Source organism: Ochlerotatus camptorhynchus, unplaced genomic scaffold, assembly GCF_037179485.1.
Source record: "Ochlerotatus camptorhynchus isolate MF236.1 unplaced genomic scaffold, CSIRO-AGI_Acam_v1.1 ptg000027l, whole genome shotgun sequence".
Lineage (NCBI taxonomy): Eukaryota > Metazoa > Arthropoda > Insecta > Diptera > Culicidae > Ochlerotatus > Ochlerotatus camptorhynchus.
The window spans coordinates 119,355-141,674 of NW_027040519.1; the positions used below are offsets into that span (position 1 = coordinate 119,355).

Genomic DNA, 22,320 nt, shown 5'->3' on the forward strand with positions numbered 1-22,320 from the left:
GCGATTTGCCTTTGTATGATTAAAACCCGGCTGAATATGTTAAACATTGCTATCACTATGAGATTATATGTGTTTACTTGAAAATAGGAATAACTTTTCGGTCATCAAAACAAAACTTTATTTTTCTCGGATCGGTGCGAATGTTACTTACGACATAATGAAAATTTGCTCTTGAGGTATTCGAAACAAAATTGGTAAGAAATGTCCATTCAAATCGATTCAATACAGTTGAACAAATTTCAAAACTATATACGTGCCAGATTTGGAAATAATATTTTTGAATCTGGAAGTGTGTTTATGATACCATTATCCATTTGATAAAGGTAGAGTACACATGCGGGGCTTATTGTAAGTAAAAGTGACCTCGGAGTGGTCGTGAATTACCAGGCATTCTGAAATGGGTCACTGGAGCTGCAATAGAGCTAACACCTTCTAACTCCCGGACTAAACCTGCTTTAATTTAAGCGTAATAAAAAGCAGTTTTCTTCCATAATAACACTGCCGGACAGATCGTCGCCCACTGGTCACCCACCATAGCCGGTCGAACTCCGGACGAAGCTAGAACAGCACTACCGTTCATACTGGCGACAACGCTCTGATGAGACAACGAAACCCTACCCCAAGCTCCTCCCCTGATCCTATCCTTCGAAAATGTACCCTTCTAACCTCGAGTAAGCCGCGAGTAATCGGCCCAACTCCTACTAGACATAGAATTAAGTGAATCTTGTTACACACAGTGAACAATGAATTATCGGCTCCGTAAAGCTAACGCGATTGAGCCTTCCAAATAAACGAACTAGATAAAAAAAAAAACACTGCCGGACAGTGGGGGTTGATTGTACACACACACACACACACACACACACACACACACACACACACACACACATACACACACACACACACACACACACACACACACACACACACACACACACACACACACACACACACACGCACACACACACACACACACACACACACACACACATTCAAAATTGGAGAAAAAAACAAAAATGAAGAAAAAGAAAATACCAAAAAAAATATGAAGAACGACGGCAAGACGCCAGACAGTGAAAACGGAGGAGCAAACGTGTTCGCAAGGAGTGGGATATTGCAGAGATCACCAGTGTCGAACCTGGGGGTCACTGCAAATTCCAGCAACAGCAGTAAGTTTCAAGAAGAGCAGCCAGGCGTTGGGCTAAGCCAGATATTCACACCAATATCCAGCAGTAGCAAATCCCAAGAACTGCAGCTCGGGAGAACCAAAATGACGGAGGTCAGGAGGAAGATCGATGATCTCTATGTGTTCGTGAAGGATAAAAACAACGTACACAAAGAGATCAAGCAACTTGTGACCGGTATCAAATCCGGCATAACAGTGGCAGATCGGGAATGTCAAGAGTGGAGAAAAAGAGCCGAAAATGCCGAAAAGGCTCTGCTGGAGGCCAAGGAGAGCATAAGACTGGCTCAAGCACATGAGACGCCGAAGGGACCCACAAATCCACGTCCTGAAAAGAGAGATAGGGACACGCCAGGAGATGAGGAGGAGCCCAAAAAACGCAGGGACGACGAGGAAGGCATCAAGGAGATGGGAGAAAATGGTGCGTGGCGTAAAGTCGAGAACCAGAAGGAGAGGAAGAAAAAACAGAAGGAAGATGAAGTGAGGAAGAAGGAAGAGGAAGCGAGGAAGAAGGAAGAGAAGAAGAAGGAAGACAGGAAGAATAAGGAGAAGCCTAGGCCTCGTAGGGAGAGAAGCAAGGGTGACGCTCTGGTTGTTGAGGTGAAGGACAAAACGTCCTACGCAGCACTCCTCCGGAAAGTGAGAGAGGATCCGGAGTTGAAACAACTAGGCGAGAACGTGGTGAAAACCAGGCGAACCCAGAAAGGCGAGATGCTATTCGAGCTGAAAAGGGACCCTACGGTTAAGAGCGCAGCTTTTAAGGAGCTCGTCGAAAAATCTCTTGGCGAGACGGCGAACGTAAGAGCCTTATCCCAGGAGTCAGTGGTCGAGTGCAGGGATCTGGACGAGATCACAACAGAAGACGAGTTGAAAAGTGCGCTGAAGGTGCAATGCAACCTGGGAGACGTACCGATGGCAATTCGGTTGAGAAAGGCGTATGGTGGCACGCAGACGGCGTCGATACGACTTTCTTCGGACGCAGCTAACGAGCTGCTGAAGACTGGCCGAATCAAGGTTGGGTGGTCAGTGTGCCCGTTGAAAGCTATTCCTCGGGTATCTAAGAAAATGGAGAGATGCTACAAATGCATGGGCTTCGGTCACCAGGCGAGACACTGCAAAGGCCCTGACAGATCTGATCTGTGCAGGAAATGCGGAGAGAAGGGGCACGTTGCAAAAGACTGTACAAAGCAACCGAGGTGCATGCTCTGCAAAAAGGAGGACGGAAATGGCCATGTGACGGGAAGTTTCAGGTGCCCTGAGTTCAAGAAGGCGATGGTGGGCCAGCAATAATGAAGGTAACCCAAATAAATCTCAATCATTGTAACACAGCACAGCAACTGTTGTGGCAGTCAACAACGGAAACAAAGTGCGACGTTGCAATCATTGCAGAGCCATACCGAGTCCCTCTCGATAATGGTAACTGGGTGGCGGATAGAGCAGGAATGGCGGCCATACAAGTCATGGGCAGGTATCCCATACAACAAGTGGTGGCAAGCTCATATGAAGGTTTCGTGATCGCCAAAATCAATGGAATCTATGTATGTAGTTGCTACGCACCCCCGAGATGGACAATTGAGCAGTTCCATCAGATGCTAGATGGGCTCACCGAAGAGCTCATTGGACGGAGACCAGTCGTCATCGCAGGAGACTTCAATGCTTGGGCAGTGGATTGGGGGAGCAGATGTACCAACGCAAGAGGGTATAGCCTGCTGGAAGCTCTGGCAAAGTTGAACGTCAGTCTGGCCAACGAAGGAACCATCAGCACCTTCCGCAAAGATGGTAGGGAATCCATTATCGACGTTACTTTCTGCAGTACGTCGCTAATGGCAAATATGAACTGGACGGTGTGCGAGGAGTACACCCATAGTGACCATCAGGCGATCCGGTACAGTATCGGCGAACGAACACCGGTGGAAATGCGGAGGACGAAAGTAAGCGAGCGGAAGTGGAAGACGAAGGCATTCAATAAGGATCTCTTCATCGAAGCTCTAAGGGTAGACAACAGCGTCCCGGGCCTAAGCGCGAATGAGTTGACCGAATTATTAGCAAGGGCATGTGACACAACTATGCCGAGAAAACTGGAGCCAACGAACAGGCGGCGTCCAGCCTACTGGTGGAACGAGGAAATTAGCACCCTCCGTGCTACTTGTCTTCTAGCCAGAAGGCGTGCTCAGAGAGCAAGAACAGAAGCAGACAGAGAGGAGCGCAGGGTGGTGTTCCGAGAGGCCAGGGCTGCACTGAAACGAAAGATAAAGCTGAGCAAGTCAAATAGTTTCAAGGAGTTGTGCCGCGATGCCGATGCCAACCCCTGGGGCAACGCATACCGAGTTGCGATGGCGAAGATCAGAGGCCCAACGATGCCGGTTGAAATGTGTCACAACAAGCTGAAAGTCATCGTGGAGGGACTTTCCCCACAGCATGACCCAACGAACTGGCCACCTACACCATATGGCGAGGTAGATGAAGACAACGTTGAACAAGTCTCCAACGAGGAACTCATAGCAGCAGCGAAAGGGTTGAAAGCGAATAAAGCTCCCGGCCCGGATGGAATTCCCAACGTGGCGTTGAAGGCGGCGATCCAGACGTTCCCGGACATGTTCAGGATGGTGCTGCAGAAATGTCTGGACGATGGTCAGTTCCCTGATAGGTGGAAGGTACAAAAGCTTGTGCTGTTGCCGAAGCCCGGAAAACCGCCGGGGGATCCTGCATCGTATAGGCCAATATGCTTGCTGGATACTGTAGGAAAGCTCTTAGAGAGGATCATCCTCAACAGGCTGACGAAATGCACGGAGAGTGAACACGGATTGTCGGAGAGACAGTTTGGATTCCGGAAAGGGAGATCGACGGTGGATGCAATTCGGACAGTGATTGACAGAGCCGAGAAAGCTTCCAAACAGAAGCGGAGAGGAAATCGATACTGCGCCGTGATTACGATCGATGTCAAGAATGCATTCAATAGCGCCAGCTGGGAGGCCATCGCCAAGGCGCTCCATAGAATGAGGGTTCCAGGCTACCTCTGCAGGATTCTAAGTAGTTATTTCCAGAACCGGGTCCTTGTCTACGTGACAGACACGGGGCAGAAATCGCTTAGAATCACGGCGGGGGTTCCCCAAGGCTCCATTCTAGGTCCCACGCTGTGGAACGGAATGTACAATGGCGTGCTGACGCTCAAGCTGCCCAAAGGAGTTGAGATCGTTGGCTTTGCGGACGATGTCGTCTTGACGGTAACCGGTGAGACGCTGGAAGAAGTGGAAATGTTGGCGGCTGAGGCGATAGATACGATTGGTAACTGGATGCAAGGAGCGAAGCTGCAGATAGCCCACCACAAAACAGAAGTGATGTTGGTCAGTAACTGCAAAGCAGTGCAGCGGGCAGAAATTACCGTTGGAGAGCACACCATTGCTTCGAAGCGCATGCTTAAGTATCTGGGAGTGATGATCGACGACCGGCTAAACTTTAATAGCCACATCGAATATGCTTGCGAGAAGGCGACGAAGGTCATCAACGCAATAGCCAGAATCATGCCGAACAATTCTGGTCCAAGCAGCAGCAAGAGACGTCTTCTGGCTAGTGTTTCCTCATCAATACTAAGGTACGGAGGTCCAGCCTGGATTGAAGCGCTGAAAACGAAGCAGAACCAAAGGAAATTGAGCAGTACGTTCCGGCTCATGGCCATGCGAGTCGTGAGTGCGTACAGAACCATTTCGATGGAGGCAGTATGCGTTATCGCCGGTATGATCCCAATCGGCATCACCTTGGCGGAGGACTACGAGTGCTATATGACGAGAGAAACCAGAGGAGTACGAAAAATGGTGAGAACGGAGTCGATGGCTAAGTGGCAGCAGGAGTGGGATGCAGCAGAGAACGGTAGATGGACACACAGGCTAATACCGACTCTTTCGACCTGGGTGAACAGGAAGCATGGAGAAGCCAACTTCCACTTGACGCAGTTCCTGTCTGGTCATGGCTGCTTCAGGAAGTACCTGCATCGGTTCGGACACACAACGTCACCCTTCTGTCCGGAGTGTGGGAATGTGGAAGAATCACCAGAGCACGTGGTTTTCGAATGTCCTAGATTTGATGATGTGCGAGAGGATATGCTCGCCCTTAGCACGGAGAATGTCGTCGAAGAAATGTGTCGAGAGGAGGGCACCTTTAACGCCGTCAGCAGAGCAGTAACGCAGATCATGTCAGCGCTGCAGCGAAAATGGCGGGAAGACCAACTAGAAAGTAGTAATGTGCTCACACAAGTGCGAACTGAAAGCCGAAGCCGGGAGAACTCTCCGTCAGAGTAGGCTGTATCCACCACCAGGGATAACCGAGTAGAACGTGACGCTGGGAGATAAATGGCTCACAAATTGGAGAGACGATCAGCGAACTGGAAGCGCCAATTAGCTGAGGTAAAGTGAGGTGCGTAATGCACGGCCCCCTCCGAAGTAATACGACAAGTGGTTCCGGGGGAAAAGGGCAAGGCGTCTAAGGAGGTTTTAGTGCGGTAAGAATCCCACACACCGTGTCACCGCGACTGTGCGCCCAGTCGTCAAGCGGTGGCACGATGGCCTTTTTGAAGGTTTCCTCCTTGCCAAAAAAAAAAAAAAAAAAACACACATCATCATCATCTGAAAGAGCTTCGTTTTCTGAGCACAACGATATTTTTTCGAACCCATAGACTTTCATCTCGGTTTTTAAATCAAGATTTAAAGCAAAATAATAACTTCACTGATTGACACTAAATTATCAAATTGACAGCTCATACAATGTCCCTTCGAGGGGCGCTAAGATGGGGATTTTTGCTAATGTAATCGCAGTTATTTAAAATAGTTTCAGTGCACCAAAATTGATGAGATTTTGGATTATATATAGAACCCAATTACCGGGACTGAACCTCCTAGTGCCGAAATACAGGTTCTCGCTAAAAGGCTTCGGTACTCACAACCCTACACGGTAACCAGCGTAAACACATTAATGTGTAAAATTTCACACATTTCGAGAAAAAAGGGGCCTACTCATAAAATGTGTAAACTGCGTTTACACATTTATGTGTAAACCCAGCAAACGTCAATAGAAGTGTATTTTTTACACATTTTTCAAGAACGGTTTTTACAGCAAAATGTGTAAAAAGTAATCATTTCTAGAACTTAAATATAATGGGTGCGCATGGTTTTTTATTAACTTCGGAATTTTCTTATTTGTGTCAAAGAGTAAATAAAGATTGCTCGAATACAATAATATTTTAATAAAAAAAGGAATGCCATCAAAAAAATCAGTAGCGGCGCCGGTGGTATAGTGATAAGCGTGATTACCTCTTACCCCAGCAGGCCCACTGGGATGTTCTGAGGCATAACATCTCTGATCACGCCGAGAATCACGCCTTCTTTCGGAAGGGAAGTAAATCCATTGGTCCCCGGTTCATGAGTTGATGGATCGATAGGTAGGATCCAGGTATGGGAGCTGCCTTCCTGGCGTCAGTAGCATTGGTGCTCTGCACGGAAAACAAATCAAGGAAAAAACACAAATCAGTATGAAGCAAGCAAGCGAGACACCGGACATTGATTATGATTTTTTTTTTCCTAAAACTTAACTATGAAAATAGTATAAACCACCTACCCTCTAGTATGTCCATCGTTGCACTGTCCAGCTTGGACCGTAGTTCCTTCATTTTCCTGTTGTACTTCACTGAAATATATACAAATTACGTGCGTAAACAAGGCAGGATACAGCAAAGTTTAAAGTATTTTTTTACCCATTAATGAGTATATAAATACACATTTTTTTGACTGGAACTACATTCTTAAAATGTGTATTTTTTTACACATTTTAAGATCTCCAAATTTACACATTTTTTGACAGCTGCATATGAATATAAAAAATGTGTATTTTTATACTCATTTGTGTGTATACGCTGGTTACCGTGTAGTTCCATTTGATGAATTTTCACTTAAACTCGACCGATTCTCGAAAAGATGTTTGTCCAAATCGATTCCTTGTCTGTCAGAAATAAGTCTGGTGGAATAGCATGGCTATTTGAAAATTTTCCATATGTCAAATTTAAGTGAACATTCCCCAAATGGAACACAGCCTAAGATTGTGTTCCATTTGGAAAATTTTCACTTCAATTTGACACTTCGAAAATAAATTAAGATGGTCAAAAATCCCTCTGTTGTTGATCGCCCAGTTTTCGAGAAAGTGTCTGTCAAAATTGATTGCTTGGCTGTCAGAAATAAGTCTGCTGGAAAAGCAGGTTTAATTAATTTAATTTTCCATCTGTCAAATTTAAGTGAAAATTTACCAAATGGAACACAGCCTAAGTTGGCAACTTGGTTTTCAAAATGTTTATTTCTTTGTGCAGATAATCGTTTTAAACATTTAGTTTTGAAGATCCCTCCAAATAAGTTTCATGCCTAGATTGCATGTTCTTTTGACATTGCTTTCTAAGGACATGTCTGAGACGTATTCAAAATTAATTCTTTGCTTGGAATTGAAATCAAAACGTTACTCATAGTTCAGCGATCAGTCAACAGCCTATCTACAGAGCTGAACAGCAGATATGGGCTTCACGGCCCGAATAAAGTACACTTCAGTTCAACGACCTCCTAAATCACAAACAAAACCCAAACCACCAGATGTGCTACACCTTCAAAGCCACGCATAGCTGTGGAGAAATGTGTCGGAGCAGCTTGTGACCACCGTCGCACCGGTTCCAGTCCATCCCGATTGACTATTGCAATTCCCGCAGCAGCTTGCCATCGGCCCCCGTTCGGAAACACACCCCTCTCGGCGTACCCTGTATTATGATCAATTAAATAATGAAGCCTCACGCTGAAAGGTACCTCCATACCTGGGACGAGGACTGAGAGCAAAGAGAACAGATACCTAGGTGCTTACCACCACACATTCCGCAACGTTTTCGGAACCGGGAAAAAACGGGAAGAAGAAACAAAAACTTCCAGGTGCAACATTGATTCCATAGGCAGGCAGGCGACACCACTTTGCTGAAATGCTTGAAGCAGCGCATAAATTTCCATTATTTTCACGCCGCTGTTGAAGCTTGCTTCAGCGGATCAGTTGAGCGAAAACTAATCATAATTAACAATTCGGTGTACCTATAGTGTAAGTTTCGGTGCATGATGAAGGAACAGGAACGGCAAGAAATGCATCATAAAAAATATGTTTAGGCATGAATCACCCCAAAAAACCAGGATAGACGAGAACGAAAGAAAAGGGGGCGAAATACGAGTTTATGTTTTGATCCGGCGTCGGTGACGACGACCAATGGACATATTTATACGCATACGAGGTTGTGTTGTGCTGCGGGAGAAAGGTGAGGTGGATCGTACATCCGCACGTGCTCTCGTAGTAAGCCATGGCAGACTGTATTGTATTGCGGGATCGGGTCGCGTGCCGCTTGTTCCATGTCTAGTATGTTTTGTGCATTGGGTGGGTTTGCAACGAAGGGGAAACCTGGCGTCACCCATACAAGGAACCAGGGATTCCCGCGGCGCATGCTCGGATTTTACCGCTACGCTCGTTACGTATCCTTGTGATGGTTGTGTTGGTTGCCTTCGGCTAGGGGAAGATCGTTCCCTATATAAAGTGCAAGGATATGAGCCGACGTCGTGTCATTCGCTGCCAGGCTTTGGTCCGGTGAACAAGTGATTCGTTGTACGCACTATTTTTATTCCTTTGTACATATAGTTTATTGCGCAAAGTTTAAGTATTTTTACTCGAAACCAGTTAACGTAAAGGAGTATTTAATGTGGACAGAGTGGACGGTTAATTTATAGTGGATAAGGAAAATTAAGATAAGCACGTGTTTGAAACGGTGTACGTGTGTGTGACATGCTAGTATGGCTTCATCGCAGATCCAAGTACGCCCACCAATGGGTCTCCTGACGACGGTGGCCGATCTGCCGCCAAGCTTCAAGGCGCAATATGTTCCCGTCGTCGCCGCCCTTACCAAGCTTGCCACCGACTCACCGCTGGATTTGACGGTGAAGCAGTGCTTTGGGGGTGCTATTACACCTCCGCTGACACCGTCGCCGCTGAAGAAACGCTATCGCGAAGAGAACGACGAAAATCGTGATGGAAATCTGACCAAACAGATTAAGGTTGAACACATAGTGCCGGAAAAGAGGGAAGCCACACCAGTGAAACCCGTTAAAATCAGCGCGGCTCCCAGGAGTTCAAAGAACCCTCCTCCGGTGGTTCCAATTTCGAAAGAGCGTCGAACGAAAGCAGCCAGAAAGTTAAAATTTGACGAAGAAACCACATCACCGGTGTCCGGTACGATAATCATATCACTGGAGGAAGTCATCAACAGTGACATGCCCCGTGAGTCCGGTGATATTGATCCTCAGTTTAACTTGGTGGAAATATCGGACGAGGTGCGAGCAGAGCTAGCTACCATTCCTAATGTAATCGGTGCCTACAATTGTAAACTGTGTCGATTGGAGTTTGAAGATGCATTCGGACTTGCCCAGCATCGATGTGCTTGCATAGTTCTTCTGGAGTACCGTTGCCCGGAGTGTAGTAAACGATTCAACTGCCCGGCAAATTTGGCATCTCATCGTCGTTGGCACAAACCACGGGATCAAGTTGCCAAAAAGGGCGATGGTGACAAGAACGATGAATCGGAATGCAAGTACCGCTGTGAGCAGTGTAATAAAACCTTCAAACGTCCAGCCTATCTGAAGAAGCATCAACTGACGCATCAAAAAGCTAAAAATAAACCCAAACATAATCAATCAAGTGCCGAAACCGAAACAAACGCAACAATCATTACATCCGCTAGCTATCGTAATAGTAGCTGTGAAGAGTCCAATCATTCTGCCGACAGTGGCAACACGGTCTACGTTAATCACATGACCGAAGCTCCACATACTGTGTTCACCGTAGTGGCCAGCGAGCCTCCGCTTCAAACAGAATTGGTCCATCATAACTATCACATAAACTCCGGCGTCTCTCATCAATCGTCAACCACCGAACCAAGTGAAATGGAGGAAGAGGACGACGACGACGACGAGGACGACTACGAGGAGCGTGCTTTGGTTATCAACGAGGACTATCAGGACGAAATGGAGGAGATTCGCTCGGCGTACTGTGACCGCTTCACCGAGGAGGAGAACATTGCCGCTGCAGCACTGGCTCATCTACGCAATGGACCATCGGTAATCCGACACACGACCGCGCTGGTCGTCTAGGAAGGAACCTTTATACTCGTAAGTTGCCTAACAGTAGTTACTTAAGTACTATCATCATCATCATTACAGTAGCGCGGGGACGGTATACGGTGTTCTACTCCGGGATTAGCTTTCTTAGAAATATAGAATAGGGTATTATGATTTAGTTAATGTACATTTTGCGAACCACAAATCAGCATCACACCAAATGAAGACTTGCTACTAAGAAAAGACTGTACATAGCTTTATAGGGATAAGACAGCAGAGCAAAGCTCTCGCTCGTTCTCAACTAGATTCTAGGTCACCGATGGAGGATTCTGTTTGCTTTGATTTTCCCATTGTTTCGAAATTGTTTTAATACCTAAGACATTCTTCAACATTTAGTTCCTCTGTAAAATTTTCGTTTTGTTTGAAGGATAGTACCGGGCCAAAGCATCTAAGTTTTTTGCATCGCTCAAAAACGGGGGACAAATTTAACAATTTATTGGTTGAACAAAGATGATTGTTTGACTAGGTATGTGACTATAATTTTAGAGGTTATTGGTGAATTTTGACTTGAAATTGGTTCTTCGGAAAAAATAAATGCTCGAAAATTCGTGTGTCAGTAATAAGTTCGCTGTTATTTACGCTGAAGGGTTATTTAAAAAAAATAAAACATGTTTCAAATTTAATTGTAAATTCACCAATTAGAACAAAGCCTTAGTGATTTTTTTCAGTTCATTATCTTACAATTTCGTTAATACTATTTAAACCCACAGTTTCAAATTAAGTGGATTTTTTTCAATGCGGTTAGTTACACATAGTCAGAACTGAACTTAAATAATACTCTTTTTTGAGCAACGATTAATTAGTTTCCACCATGTTTCAGCTACGATTATTCAGTTTTGAGTACATTTTACTCAATATTTGAGCACTCGTAAACACATTTTTACGAAAACAATTGAAATCCTCTACCTCTCGCCATCTCTCTCCAATTGGGGAGTTTGGTAAAGAGAGATGATCAACCCGATTCGTACCTTCCTCAAAGTTGTCCTTGCTCGCTTTCTACTCTCTATATACAATTTTCGCACTGCCGTACTCTAACGGAACTATCAACTCTATACTTTCATCTGTTATTTGAAACTTCGTATCTCCAACTATGATATATTTATTTATATATTTATTTATTTATTTATTTATTTATTTATTTATTTATTTATTTTGTCAATCAATGTAGATAACATATACTTCTCTGCTAGAATGCCCAAGAATTAGTGCAACCTACTATACTGCCCATAAATGCATAACAGTCCCATGTAACTTTTTCGCAAAAATGAGCTATCTTCTGAAATCGATTATTAACTACCGTAAAACGGGGTATCTTTGATAATGTGGGTAACTTTGATAGTAGAATATAATGATTTAATTCACTCTCTGCTTTTTTCCGAATTAGAAACATTGGTTCCATTTTGTAGCTTAATACCTTGGACAGACTATGGCTTATATCATGTAATATAGGCTGTATTGCAATGAGCACTTATACATAGGATTTCCAGTGAAAACTAGATATATGAGTGCTCATTGCAGGACAGCCTATATTACATGATATAAGCCATAGTCTGTACGGGCTATAAGGCATTTCCCTTGATATCGCATAGAGTTGTTATATAGTTTGTGTTACATGTTTGTCAAACATATTGAAAAACAATTTTCTTGCTTTTTGCCTGTTGAAAAAGCACTCAAACCATCACTTATGAAATGTATGTTTTTCATATTTCTTGAACGAAATTGTTTGAGTTTCCCGCATGTTTTTCAACATTCATCGAGCATTATCAAAGTAACCCCAAATCAAAATACTGATGTTCGGTCACAATATTAACAAATAGTGCATATGCAATAATTTTCATTAAACATATTACTAACCCATTAACTATAGGATCCTCAGTACTCTTTTAAAAATAAAACAAAATTTGAGAAGCAGTAATTGATGTAAAAAATATTTATAATATACTTAAAAAAAACTATCAATGTTACCCCGTTTTACGGTAATTAACTTTTAATATATGCACATAAAGTGAATTGTTTTGTTTTGAAAATATCGTAAAAAATATCAAAACTTGTTTGTAACAGCCCAGCCATACCATGAAAGCAAAAAAAAACTGCCATTTTCTCGACATTCTGTTTTTTTCCAAATGGGACTGTTATGCGTTTATGGGAAGTATATATGGCTCCAAGTATATGTACAGTAAGCCGTGTACATACGATCGTTCCTGCACTTATACTTGGAGCCACCCCATAGTTAGTTGCACTTAAACCACAGACAAACAGACATAACACTCATGAGTTGTTCATCGAACAAGCATTTAACGGTCAATTTGAAAGTATCTCAGTTGGTAGTTCTGCTACCTGTGGTGCGCATAGCTAATTCCCTTGAGTTTGACGTTTACACACTACCGCCATCAGTTCAACGTACTACCAACCACAGTGTACTCAACAGATTTGTTTATTAATTTATTTAATAAGGCTCAACCGAATTAACTTTACAGAGCCGAGGATTCTTGGTCACTATACAATACATCTTAAAACTATAGTCAAAAGGTACAACACAATAAACACTTTATCTTCCGCTATCCAAAAAGCCTCCTCCATCAGAACTGGAGCCGCTTCCAGTGGTTTCATTGTATGGCAAATTGTTGTACGCCAACGAGGGTCAGAGCGCGTCCATTGCAACAATGGACGCAAAACGTGGTCAGCACTCACACACTCATCACGAAACGGTTGCTTTCCAAAGTCGACGACGCATCGACCGAAAGAACTGCTGATGAAGAACAATGAGGAGGACCACACAATGGTTGCTGCCGAGAAAACAGACGATCGCGCAGCACACATCGAGAGTGGCCTGCTTTTGTCGACAGCCGAGTGAACACTGGGTACTCAACAGATGGCGGTAATGTTTTAGCGACGATGTTTTACAATGAGAAATATTTTATGTGTTATGTCTGTTTGTCTGTGCTAAAAGTATTCTCCGAAAATTTGAGCTCATTTTGCTACGATCTCATGTTGCACTGACTCTTTGAAGTTTATATGGGATTTACTATGGGAAAAGTAAACTTTTTTGCTCTCAAAGTCCTAGAAAATTTACGGATAAGCTTGCTATCAGCTCTTACAGAAAGTTTTCTCTGTTACAACTTTGCTGAAGACCACTTTTTAATTGAACATCAGGATAATTACTTATTTATTTATATAAGCAAATAATATTCTTCTGACATGCTCCATCAACTGCTCAGCAGGCAACATTGGTGTACTTGGCGCGAAGAATAGGGTTATAAAATTCGGGCTACTATGTCATACTGCAAGAAACAGTGTTGCCCTGAAAGCAGTTGATTGATCATATCAGAAAGGGGCTGTTCATAAACTACGTAGACTATTTAGGGGGGGGAGGGTTGAGAAATGTCTCGGTCCAAAAAATTGTATGGACGATTGTCTACGCAGGGGGAGGGGGAGTCTAAAACCTCTAAAAATCGGTCTACGTAGTTTATGAACAGTTTCAAAATTATAGGCAAATCAATTTATAACTAATTTTCTCGACATTCAATCAAAAAGTGGTCTGGTACAAAGTTGTAGCAAACAAGAAAATTTCACGGAAGGTCAATCACCTAGCTTACCCGTAAATCATTATGACGAATGGCTAGGACATTGTATTTTTGCTACTGAACGTCAGTTTTTTGCTATAAGAAACTCATCAAGGCAATTATTTGAGTCTTATTTATTAAAAGTTATTAAGATTTTCCTTGATATCTATCACCGAAAATGTTATACGTGACAATTAAAAGTGCAAGGCATTACATTACCTATTAATAAGTAAAATGTAATCTATTTCAAAGAAAAGTCGTTTTAATATTTAAACTTGTAAAATTTGTAAGATTATGGTGAATAGCTGTGACATCCTTATTCTCAGAACCACTTCAAAACTTGAAGTGCACAAATATCAGCTTCTACGTCACGTGCAACATTCAAATTTCATACATGAAGTAGCAATTTCAGGTGAAATGGGGCACCGATTTCCGAGATTAGTGTAATTGAAAATTCGAAGTGGAAGTGCATGTATAGCTTACGTGGCGGCCATTTGTGGACTCTACAAGGAATCACCTTAATGATTGTGATTGTTCCTCATTTACAAGGCCAATCAGAACGACTGAATTCAATTGACTCAGAGCATTTTCTTTCCATACGAAATTTACTCATATTTGGGAACACTTGAAGTTAGCTATGAGTTCCTGCAGGTTTTCCCAAATATGATTAAATTTCGTATGGAAAGAAAATGCTCTGAGTCAATTGAATTCAGTCGCTGAGTCGTTCTGATTGGCCGTGTATGGGTAACATTAAATGTACATGTTATATGAGTTGAGCCGCTTTTCTTTCAAATGAGTAAAGTTTAATTATTTAATGCGCACTGTCAAGTTAGCATGTAGATTCTCCTGACACACAAATATGAAAATATATATTTTTGAGTAGATTGAACTATGAACTTTTTGAGCAAATTAACTATTGTTAATACTATTGGCCGGTACTGTACTGCAACATCTATTTCTTCTGATCCAGAATCTTCCGTCCTCTCCATACTTCTGTACATTCGATTTGAAGTTTTCCAAAAATTTCCAAATCACCAAAAGATGAGTATCCATCTAGTCATTCAATTAGATTTTAAGGTAAGAGCTTAATATATTAATATAATTGACCATACATTATTTATTAAAAAATCTAACCATCTGTGGAACTTTTTTTCACTTATTGGTAGATAAAATTAAAAAAAAATCTTAGTTAAGAATCATCCAAACCTAAATGACTTGAATTGTTGTACAGACAATAGATACCTATTATACTTTTGTAAAGTCAACACGAAAGACAAGATATTAGTGAGATGTGTTGATTTTTTGCGCTTGTACACAATTCAGTTTAGTTTCTCGTTCTCAGTGCTATTTTCAGTTTCTCTTCGGTATGCTTTGGAAGTGACAAAAGCACACAGGGCGCAGGTTCGGGGTTAGCTTTTGCAATCGAGTGGAAAATTGTGCCATATTATTAACTTTTAGACGAACGCGAACAATCGAGAAACTTTCTAAAGCTTCAGTAAAATCGTAGGTTTGTACACAAGGAAGGGTTTTTAAGTATAGGTTCTAGTCAGCACCAAAAACGAACATCACCTCTAGTCAAGAGTCTAGTCGTTAAATGACAAATAAAATTTTAATCTAGTCGGAGGGGTCCAAAGAGTTCTTGCAAATCAAGAAATAAAAATGTAAGCCAAAGTCAGGGTTATACCTCTAGTCATCCACAGTCTGGTCAATACATTCGATTCTAGTCCTAGCACTAAGTCAAGCTCTAGTCAGCTTTCCATCGATCTCATTCTAGTCCTAAAATAGTCATTTTTAGGTTCCTCTAGTCATCTAGATTTCATTTCACCAAACGTACTTCTTTTAAGCACCAAAGCTAGTCGAAACGTTTAGCATTAAGTTAAATTTATTTAAGTTGAATTCCCACCAGTAAGATTTGTAAATATAACAAAACCAGCCACTGCTTACAGAAGAGTTCTATTAGAGTTAAAAACATTTATTAATTTATGATATCCATTAATTTAAATTCGCACTAAAATACCTGGCATTGTAACGGAGTAAAACACCGCGCACGCCCGCATGCGTATAGGGAAAGGAACCGAACAATCATTTTCTCATCAAACTAACGAAAACAGAAAATCATTGCGTTATGATCGAACAAAATGAAATGTGATATTAGATGAGTAAGAGTTTTTAACAGAAGCTGAATCTTTACACACGTACACTTATACATGTTTCAAATTTTCGTCTCAAAGCTGCAAACGCGTACATATTTGTAGTAAATTTTAAGATTAGTTATAATGCAACCAACAAACAAAAAAAATATTTTGTATCTTTTATGCCTAAGAGTTTGAAATAAAGTATTTATTGACGAAAAACACAATCACTTTCGCAAATCCACTTTACTCCGAATGAAATGCACCGAAGGAAGCACGCTGTTGAGCTCGCATTTGCATCTGGTCCCGGATACGAAATCGAACGAACCCACTTTGAGCCCGCATTTGAAACACTTTAGTTTTCCTTTTGTCCACTGCGATTGTTCGATCTCGGCTTGCATCCAGTCGGGGAGGTGATCCTCGTGAATGAATACTTCCGCATTCTCCACCTTCGTTGGGCAGAATGCTGCTTCATCTTCGCCACTGGTAGCAGCAGTGGAGGCGGATGCGCTGTGGGCTGACAGGATGTAGCGGTCTTCCGTGTCCAACAGTTGGCTGGCACATTTTTTGCATTTGACAATCATGCCAAATGAGAAATTATTTTGGCCTTTCCTAAAGTGAGACTGGAATACAAAACATTATAGGATCATCATTATAACAGCAGGCTACCGGACTGGTTTGGAGTGTGTATCACATATTTTTTTTTTCTTGGACTCTAATCTATTTTCCCATTTATTTTGGGCAATCGTTGGTAGGGCTGACAAGGATTAAGGTAAGATATGTGTACTAAATACGTGTACACGGAAAACAAATGGCATGTTGATGTAAGTATGGATAATCGTATAAATTGTAATTGTAATTGTTCAGTGCATATCCCGTGCATTCCGCTAAGTTGACGTATCTAGAGACCAACCCCCGCCTACCGTCCTTCCCGTTGCACTTGTCATCTTGTGCAATACTCTAGACTCACATGGATGGTCGCATCCGGGTCCTGGGTAGGCTCCAGTGTCCGTCCAGGTTCTGGTGCATTAGCTTATATCCATGCATAGTTGAAGCTACTCCTATTTTAAATTTTCTAAATCATAAAAAATTGGTTTGATCTGTGTTGAATAACAGCACTTCATATGTATTACTAGTTTTACATCAATAGAATTGAATCAATTATTCTTTAAAGCAAAATGTTTTAATGTTTTTTATTCACTGAAAAACTGCTATTTGGAACAAGATGCTCTAAATTGGCCATTACATAATAATAAGGACGATCTTTCGACTAACTGAATTATGTTAAATAAGTTATTTGATTCCCAGACAAGATTTGAAAGTAGTGTAAGGTCGCACTTCACCGCTCAAACTACCGTGTGATGTCCATTTACTGCTCATATTTAAAACCATATTGCAAAATGAGTTCAAAACCAGCGTTTAACCTCAATACCTTACAAACCATATAATACGTTAAATGGCCAGAAAAAAATTTAAAAAATCTCTATTTTCATTACGAAATGAGGTCTAAATAGAACGCTTGGTTTACAGGCATTGTTAATTCTCTAAATCAATTCTAACAGCATTGATAAGGATGTTTTTTTTTTACACTGACAATAACCTTTACACTAAATTGTTCTAGTGTAAATGTTGCAGAGTATATTTATGAAAAATAGATTTACGAACTATGTGAATCTGATTTTGGTCTAAAAAGTGATCAGTGAACGGGCCCCACATGGTATATTCTCTCACTATGAATCTGTCATTTCAAGTCTACCTGAACTATTTAATAAATAATAATGGGTTACGCTTCCCCTAAACCGGCTCTCCGCATCGGGTGGGGCAAGAGTTCCATATGGGGCATGAGTACCACCCCCTATAATTTTGATAATAAACATGTTTTCATTGCTAATTCACCCGTTAAACTATGAATGGTGTTCCTATGCAGCATTATAGAAAGTTCTGTCTAAAATGAAGTATTACAAAATCTGCAAAAAATCATTTTCTGCTGATGTGTCAAAAATCGAAATTAATTATAATAATTAGACACCATAAAATATTGTTTTCTACAATTCTTGCATTGAGGCATCACTAATAATGAATAATTGAAACACCAATAACAAAGACTATATAAATATTCCCTATAATTAGTCAAAAATAATTTTCTTAAAAATGAACCTCACACGGGGCAAGAATCGCTTCATTGCCCTTGTAAGTCTTCTTCTTCTTCTTTCCTTTATTTAACGTCGGTCTCTGTTCCGCAATCTAGTGCCAATCACTGACGGCCATCCATTGACAACAATCGAATATGCAGGAAGGCAGCTTCCACACCTGCGTAGGATATCGCACCCATTCAAACACACACATGGGCCGGGACCAACGGCTTTACTTTCCTGACCAGAGATTTTTATGCCTCAGAAAAAACCCACCGACCTCGGCTGGGATTGAACCCAGACCCATTTGGGTGAGAAAGCAGTCACACTTACCACCACACCACCGGCGCCGGCTATGTAAGTCTTCGGTAAGCTTGTTTTGATCAAATTTGACTAAACCAGCTACATAAAATATCAACAACAATAGTTTTCATTTGATTTCATTGGTAAACATAGTTCATTTGTTATGTATTGAATAATATTGTAAAATTCGATAGTTAAATTGGGTTAACAATAACAGCATGATTAATAATCAATAGGCTATATTTATAAGCAAGCATTAATCGATTTAATTAAATTTAAGACGCATGGCCTTTTTGTCCCATAGGGGGTTGGCTTTCTTGCCCCATTGCAGTTTCAAGATTTGAGACATTTAGACATGACATTTTGAAAAAATCGTTAACAACTTTTGACGAGATTTAATTTGCATTACATTGCTGATGTATGAAGGCAATAATATGAAGTTGCAATACGGTGTAGAAACTCTTATAAATATTCACTATTTGGCATATATAGAACGTACAATTGTTAAGGTGGCACTCTTGCCCCACCCGACTTTATATCTGTCATAACTCAAATTCCAAATGGCAATGGTTTGAATGTGTCAATATATAATTTGCCAAATAAAATGTACATGCAAATTTCTAAAACATACTTGCACGTATCAATTTAATTCAAGTAAATAGAAGTTTGCAAATATTTCAAACACCACTGGCCCGCTTATACTAAAATATTGACAGTAATGAATGCAATACTTGAAGTTCACTGGCTGTGGGAACAGTAATATTTATTTACTTTGCTTGTTTGGTACCCCGCTTGACAGTTCGATTGGTACTTCTGGCTTCACTCTTGGTGCACAGTTCGAAAAAGTAGTGTAAATTTCTGTTCAATATGATGCACATAAATGGAGCGTCACATATCATATAAGTTTACGTAATATATCATGTAACGTTCTGAGACATTTCATGCAATATAGCAAATATTGTATGCAAAAGCCCATCTTTGTAAACAACATTGTTTACAAGTTGCTCGGTTGCGTGAAATGAAGTACAAGTTTACGTGAATGAATGCTTACATCACAATTAAAATTAAGAACTTTTATCTGTGTGGGACTCTTATTATAACATTGACTCTGCAACAAGCAAGTACGGGACTCGTCCTCTTTTCATCGCGGACCATTGCCACAACCACCACCACAACCACGTAGCCGATTTTTGAGATCTGCACGATTTTAAATTGGCTCACCGAAGAGAGTACCAGAGCTGAGCCAAAAAGTTGAGCACGTTATTTCGGGACCTTCTAGTCTTAGAGTTATCTCTATGGTAGTAGTCGCCTGCACGAACAAACGATGATATAATTTTTATTTTTGTTGCACTCATGATCAGTATTAGCAACCGGTGGAAACTAACGATTTAAAATTGGATCACTACTTGACTAGCCTATTGGTCCCAAGCAAATCGATTAACGTACCCCATTCTAGTTGAAATTCTAGTACTACACTATGTTTGTATTGATTTGCTATGAAAGTTTGACAGACAAAATGCGGGGTTCGAGGATTTTACAATGTTTCGAGGGGTGCATCGATTAGCTTGGGACCGAAGATAGTACTAGAGCTGAGCCAAAAAGTTGAGTTGCTCAACTTTTTGGCTCAGCTCTGGTACTCTCTTCGGTCCCAAGCTAATCGATGCACCCCTCGAAACATAGGAAAAACCAATAACCCCTCATTTTATCTGTCAAACTTTCATAGCGAATCAAAACAAACATTGCGTAGTACTAGAATTACGACTAGAATGGGGTACGTTAATCGTTTGCTTGGGACCAATAGGCTAGTCAAGTAGTGAGCCAATTTTAAATCGTTAGTTTCGTATTGATTGTTGGTATTATGGTCACATAGATCATAAGTGAATATCTTTGGAATCGGTCAACTGGTTCCACAGATATGGCCGAAACAGGTTCCAATGACTATAAGTCCTGCGAGCACCCAACATGTATAAGAACATCTGACCTAACTCACTGACAAGAACCAACCATAACCGACCCACTGAATAGAACCAGGACCAACCTCTATAACGGACTCCACCATAACAACTAGCCGACCAAATGCACCAAACCAGGAGCATCTACTAACCACAGAGAACAGACATTGAGGCTCGAACAAAAGTTCTCTAAAAACATGATGGCACTGGTGTTGCAAAACTTACACTAGACACTAAGTGTTGGTAGCGCCAGGTGACAATTTTCAACAGAAAATTTATCGATACTAGCGCCAAATTGACCGAAAGTGCAAAATTTATAGCAGAAATCAGGAGATGCTAGCGCTACGTAACGGCGACGTTTCCACTTAACTTTACACAAGTTTCTGACCGAGCTTGAACGTCTGTTCTCTGTGGCTTTACTGTTCTGTAATAAGTATACACACGATGAACATCATGTTTTTTTTTCTTTCAAATGATGTAATTGGACCAATGCAACTATACCGACGTTCCACGGCCACATTGGGCATCCCGGAAATGTTCCGGTGCCCCCGGGGAAGTGGCCAATTCTCGACAAGAATGCTAGAGCTAATTGAATTTTGAAATCTATGCAAATTTAGACATTAGGCACGCACTGAATGGTCACATCTGACAGGAAACAGGTACCAACAAACGTCAGAAAACATCGTTTGTTCATCAAAAAGCCTTATATTTGTTGCTTTCAAAATTAGATCGTGAAAGCCTCACCGAACGAGAAGTTTGCTTTTATTTATTGTGTTGGGGCTATAAGGTGTTTCAGAATGATGAAAACTTGTTTTTAATCTTTTCTGTATTGAGTATTGGGAAAAATCTTGAGGATTTCAAATAGAGCTGGCTGTGGTCCCTCTTACCCGCCGGGCGTTCTTACCCCGTCTTTCCCTACATCAATTTTACGGAATTTTGTTGATGGGAAAAATTTGAGGCAAATGAATGTAAATGATTGGCCATGCTTGTGTGCAAAAATATTGATATCTCCATTTGAGGCACATAGACTTCAAGTGTGTCACAATTCAAACCAATAGTGTTGAGGCATAGTTCACAGCATAAGATTCACACAGATTCATCATCATCAACTGTCGTCACAGAAGATTCCCCAAGTCAGGCGAGAATAATCTGTTAATCTCGACCATTTAGAAAGTAGCTGTCTTCAGCAAAGATGTTCAAAAAAGCAAAGCCTTTCGAATGGAGAAAAGATTAGTTCAGAATTCTGCCACCAAACGGCGCTAAACTTCATGTGAAATTTCAAAATGTCCTATACACTTAGAAATTATCGCCGACTTCGATCATTTTCACCGAAATCTCCGAGGGGGGATGACTCTATCTTCGAGGCTGGAAAGATTTTCTTTTGCAGTGGTTAGCTGCACCTGCACGCACACTGAGTAGGTAAAAAGAAGATTGATGACGATTCTGAAGATTTCCTGCAAAAAGATGATGCACACTGCAAGTAGATGCGAGAAATGAAAGAAGGTTTTTCGTAGATTGATTCGCTAGTGCGAGATTTTTCGAGCATCGAGATTTGAGATTTAGATGTGACGCTCCCCTCGGAAATCTCAACAGCTGAACCACAGACAAACAGACGTAACTCTTCATTGTGTATCTTCGTTTAAGCATTTAACGGTTGATTTGAATATTATCAGTACCCCGAACTACTCGCCGCAGCGCTGGCATCGGGCCACTTTGACGTTTCGATTCATTCTATATAACTTTTATGGAATATTGTTTGCGAGTTAGCGAGCAAGATTGTTATCCGTGAGCAGCCCGAGAGATTTCGTTACTGAGGTCCTATGTTTTG

General features: G+C 41.4%; 3 protein-coding genes across 3 annotated transcripts in view; 2 read left to right on the plus strand and 1 right to left on the minus strand.

Annotated features, from left to right (window-relative positions):
- Window positions 1–1,750: 1,750 nt before the first annotated feature.
- Window positions 1,751–22,320, plus strand: part of LOC135708320 (uncharacterized) — a 501,509-nt gene continuing 480,939 nt past the window's right edge. Inside the window, exon 1 of the mRNA XM_065230335.1 lies at window positions 1,751–1,763. The gene's annotated coding sequence lies outside the window, so the exon portion shown is untranslated. The remainder of the gene's footprint in view (window positions 1,764–22,320) is intronic.
- nerfin-1 (nervous fingers 1) lies at window positions 8,818–10,670 on the plus strand. Its single transcript, XM_065230251.1, has one exon. It carries the CDS (start codon window positions 9,031–9,033, stop codon window positions 10,381–10,383), a length of 1,353 nt encoding a protein of 450 aa, XP_065086323.1. The 5' UTR covers window positions 8,818–9,030; the 3' UTR covers window positions 10,384–10,670.
- On the minus strand, window positions 16,333–16,689 carry LOC135708225 (uncharacterized). The gene has a single exon (XM_065230226.1). The coding sequence runs from the start codon at window positions 16,687–16,689 to the stop codon at window positions 16,333–16,335; it is 357 nt and encodes a 118-aa protein (XP_065086298.1).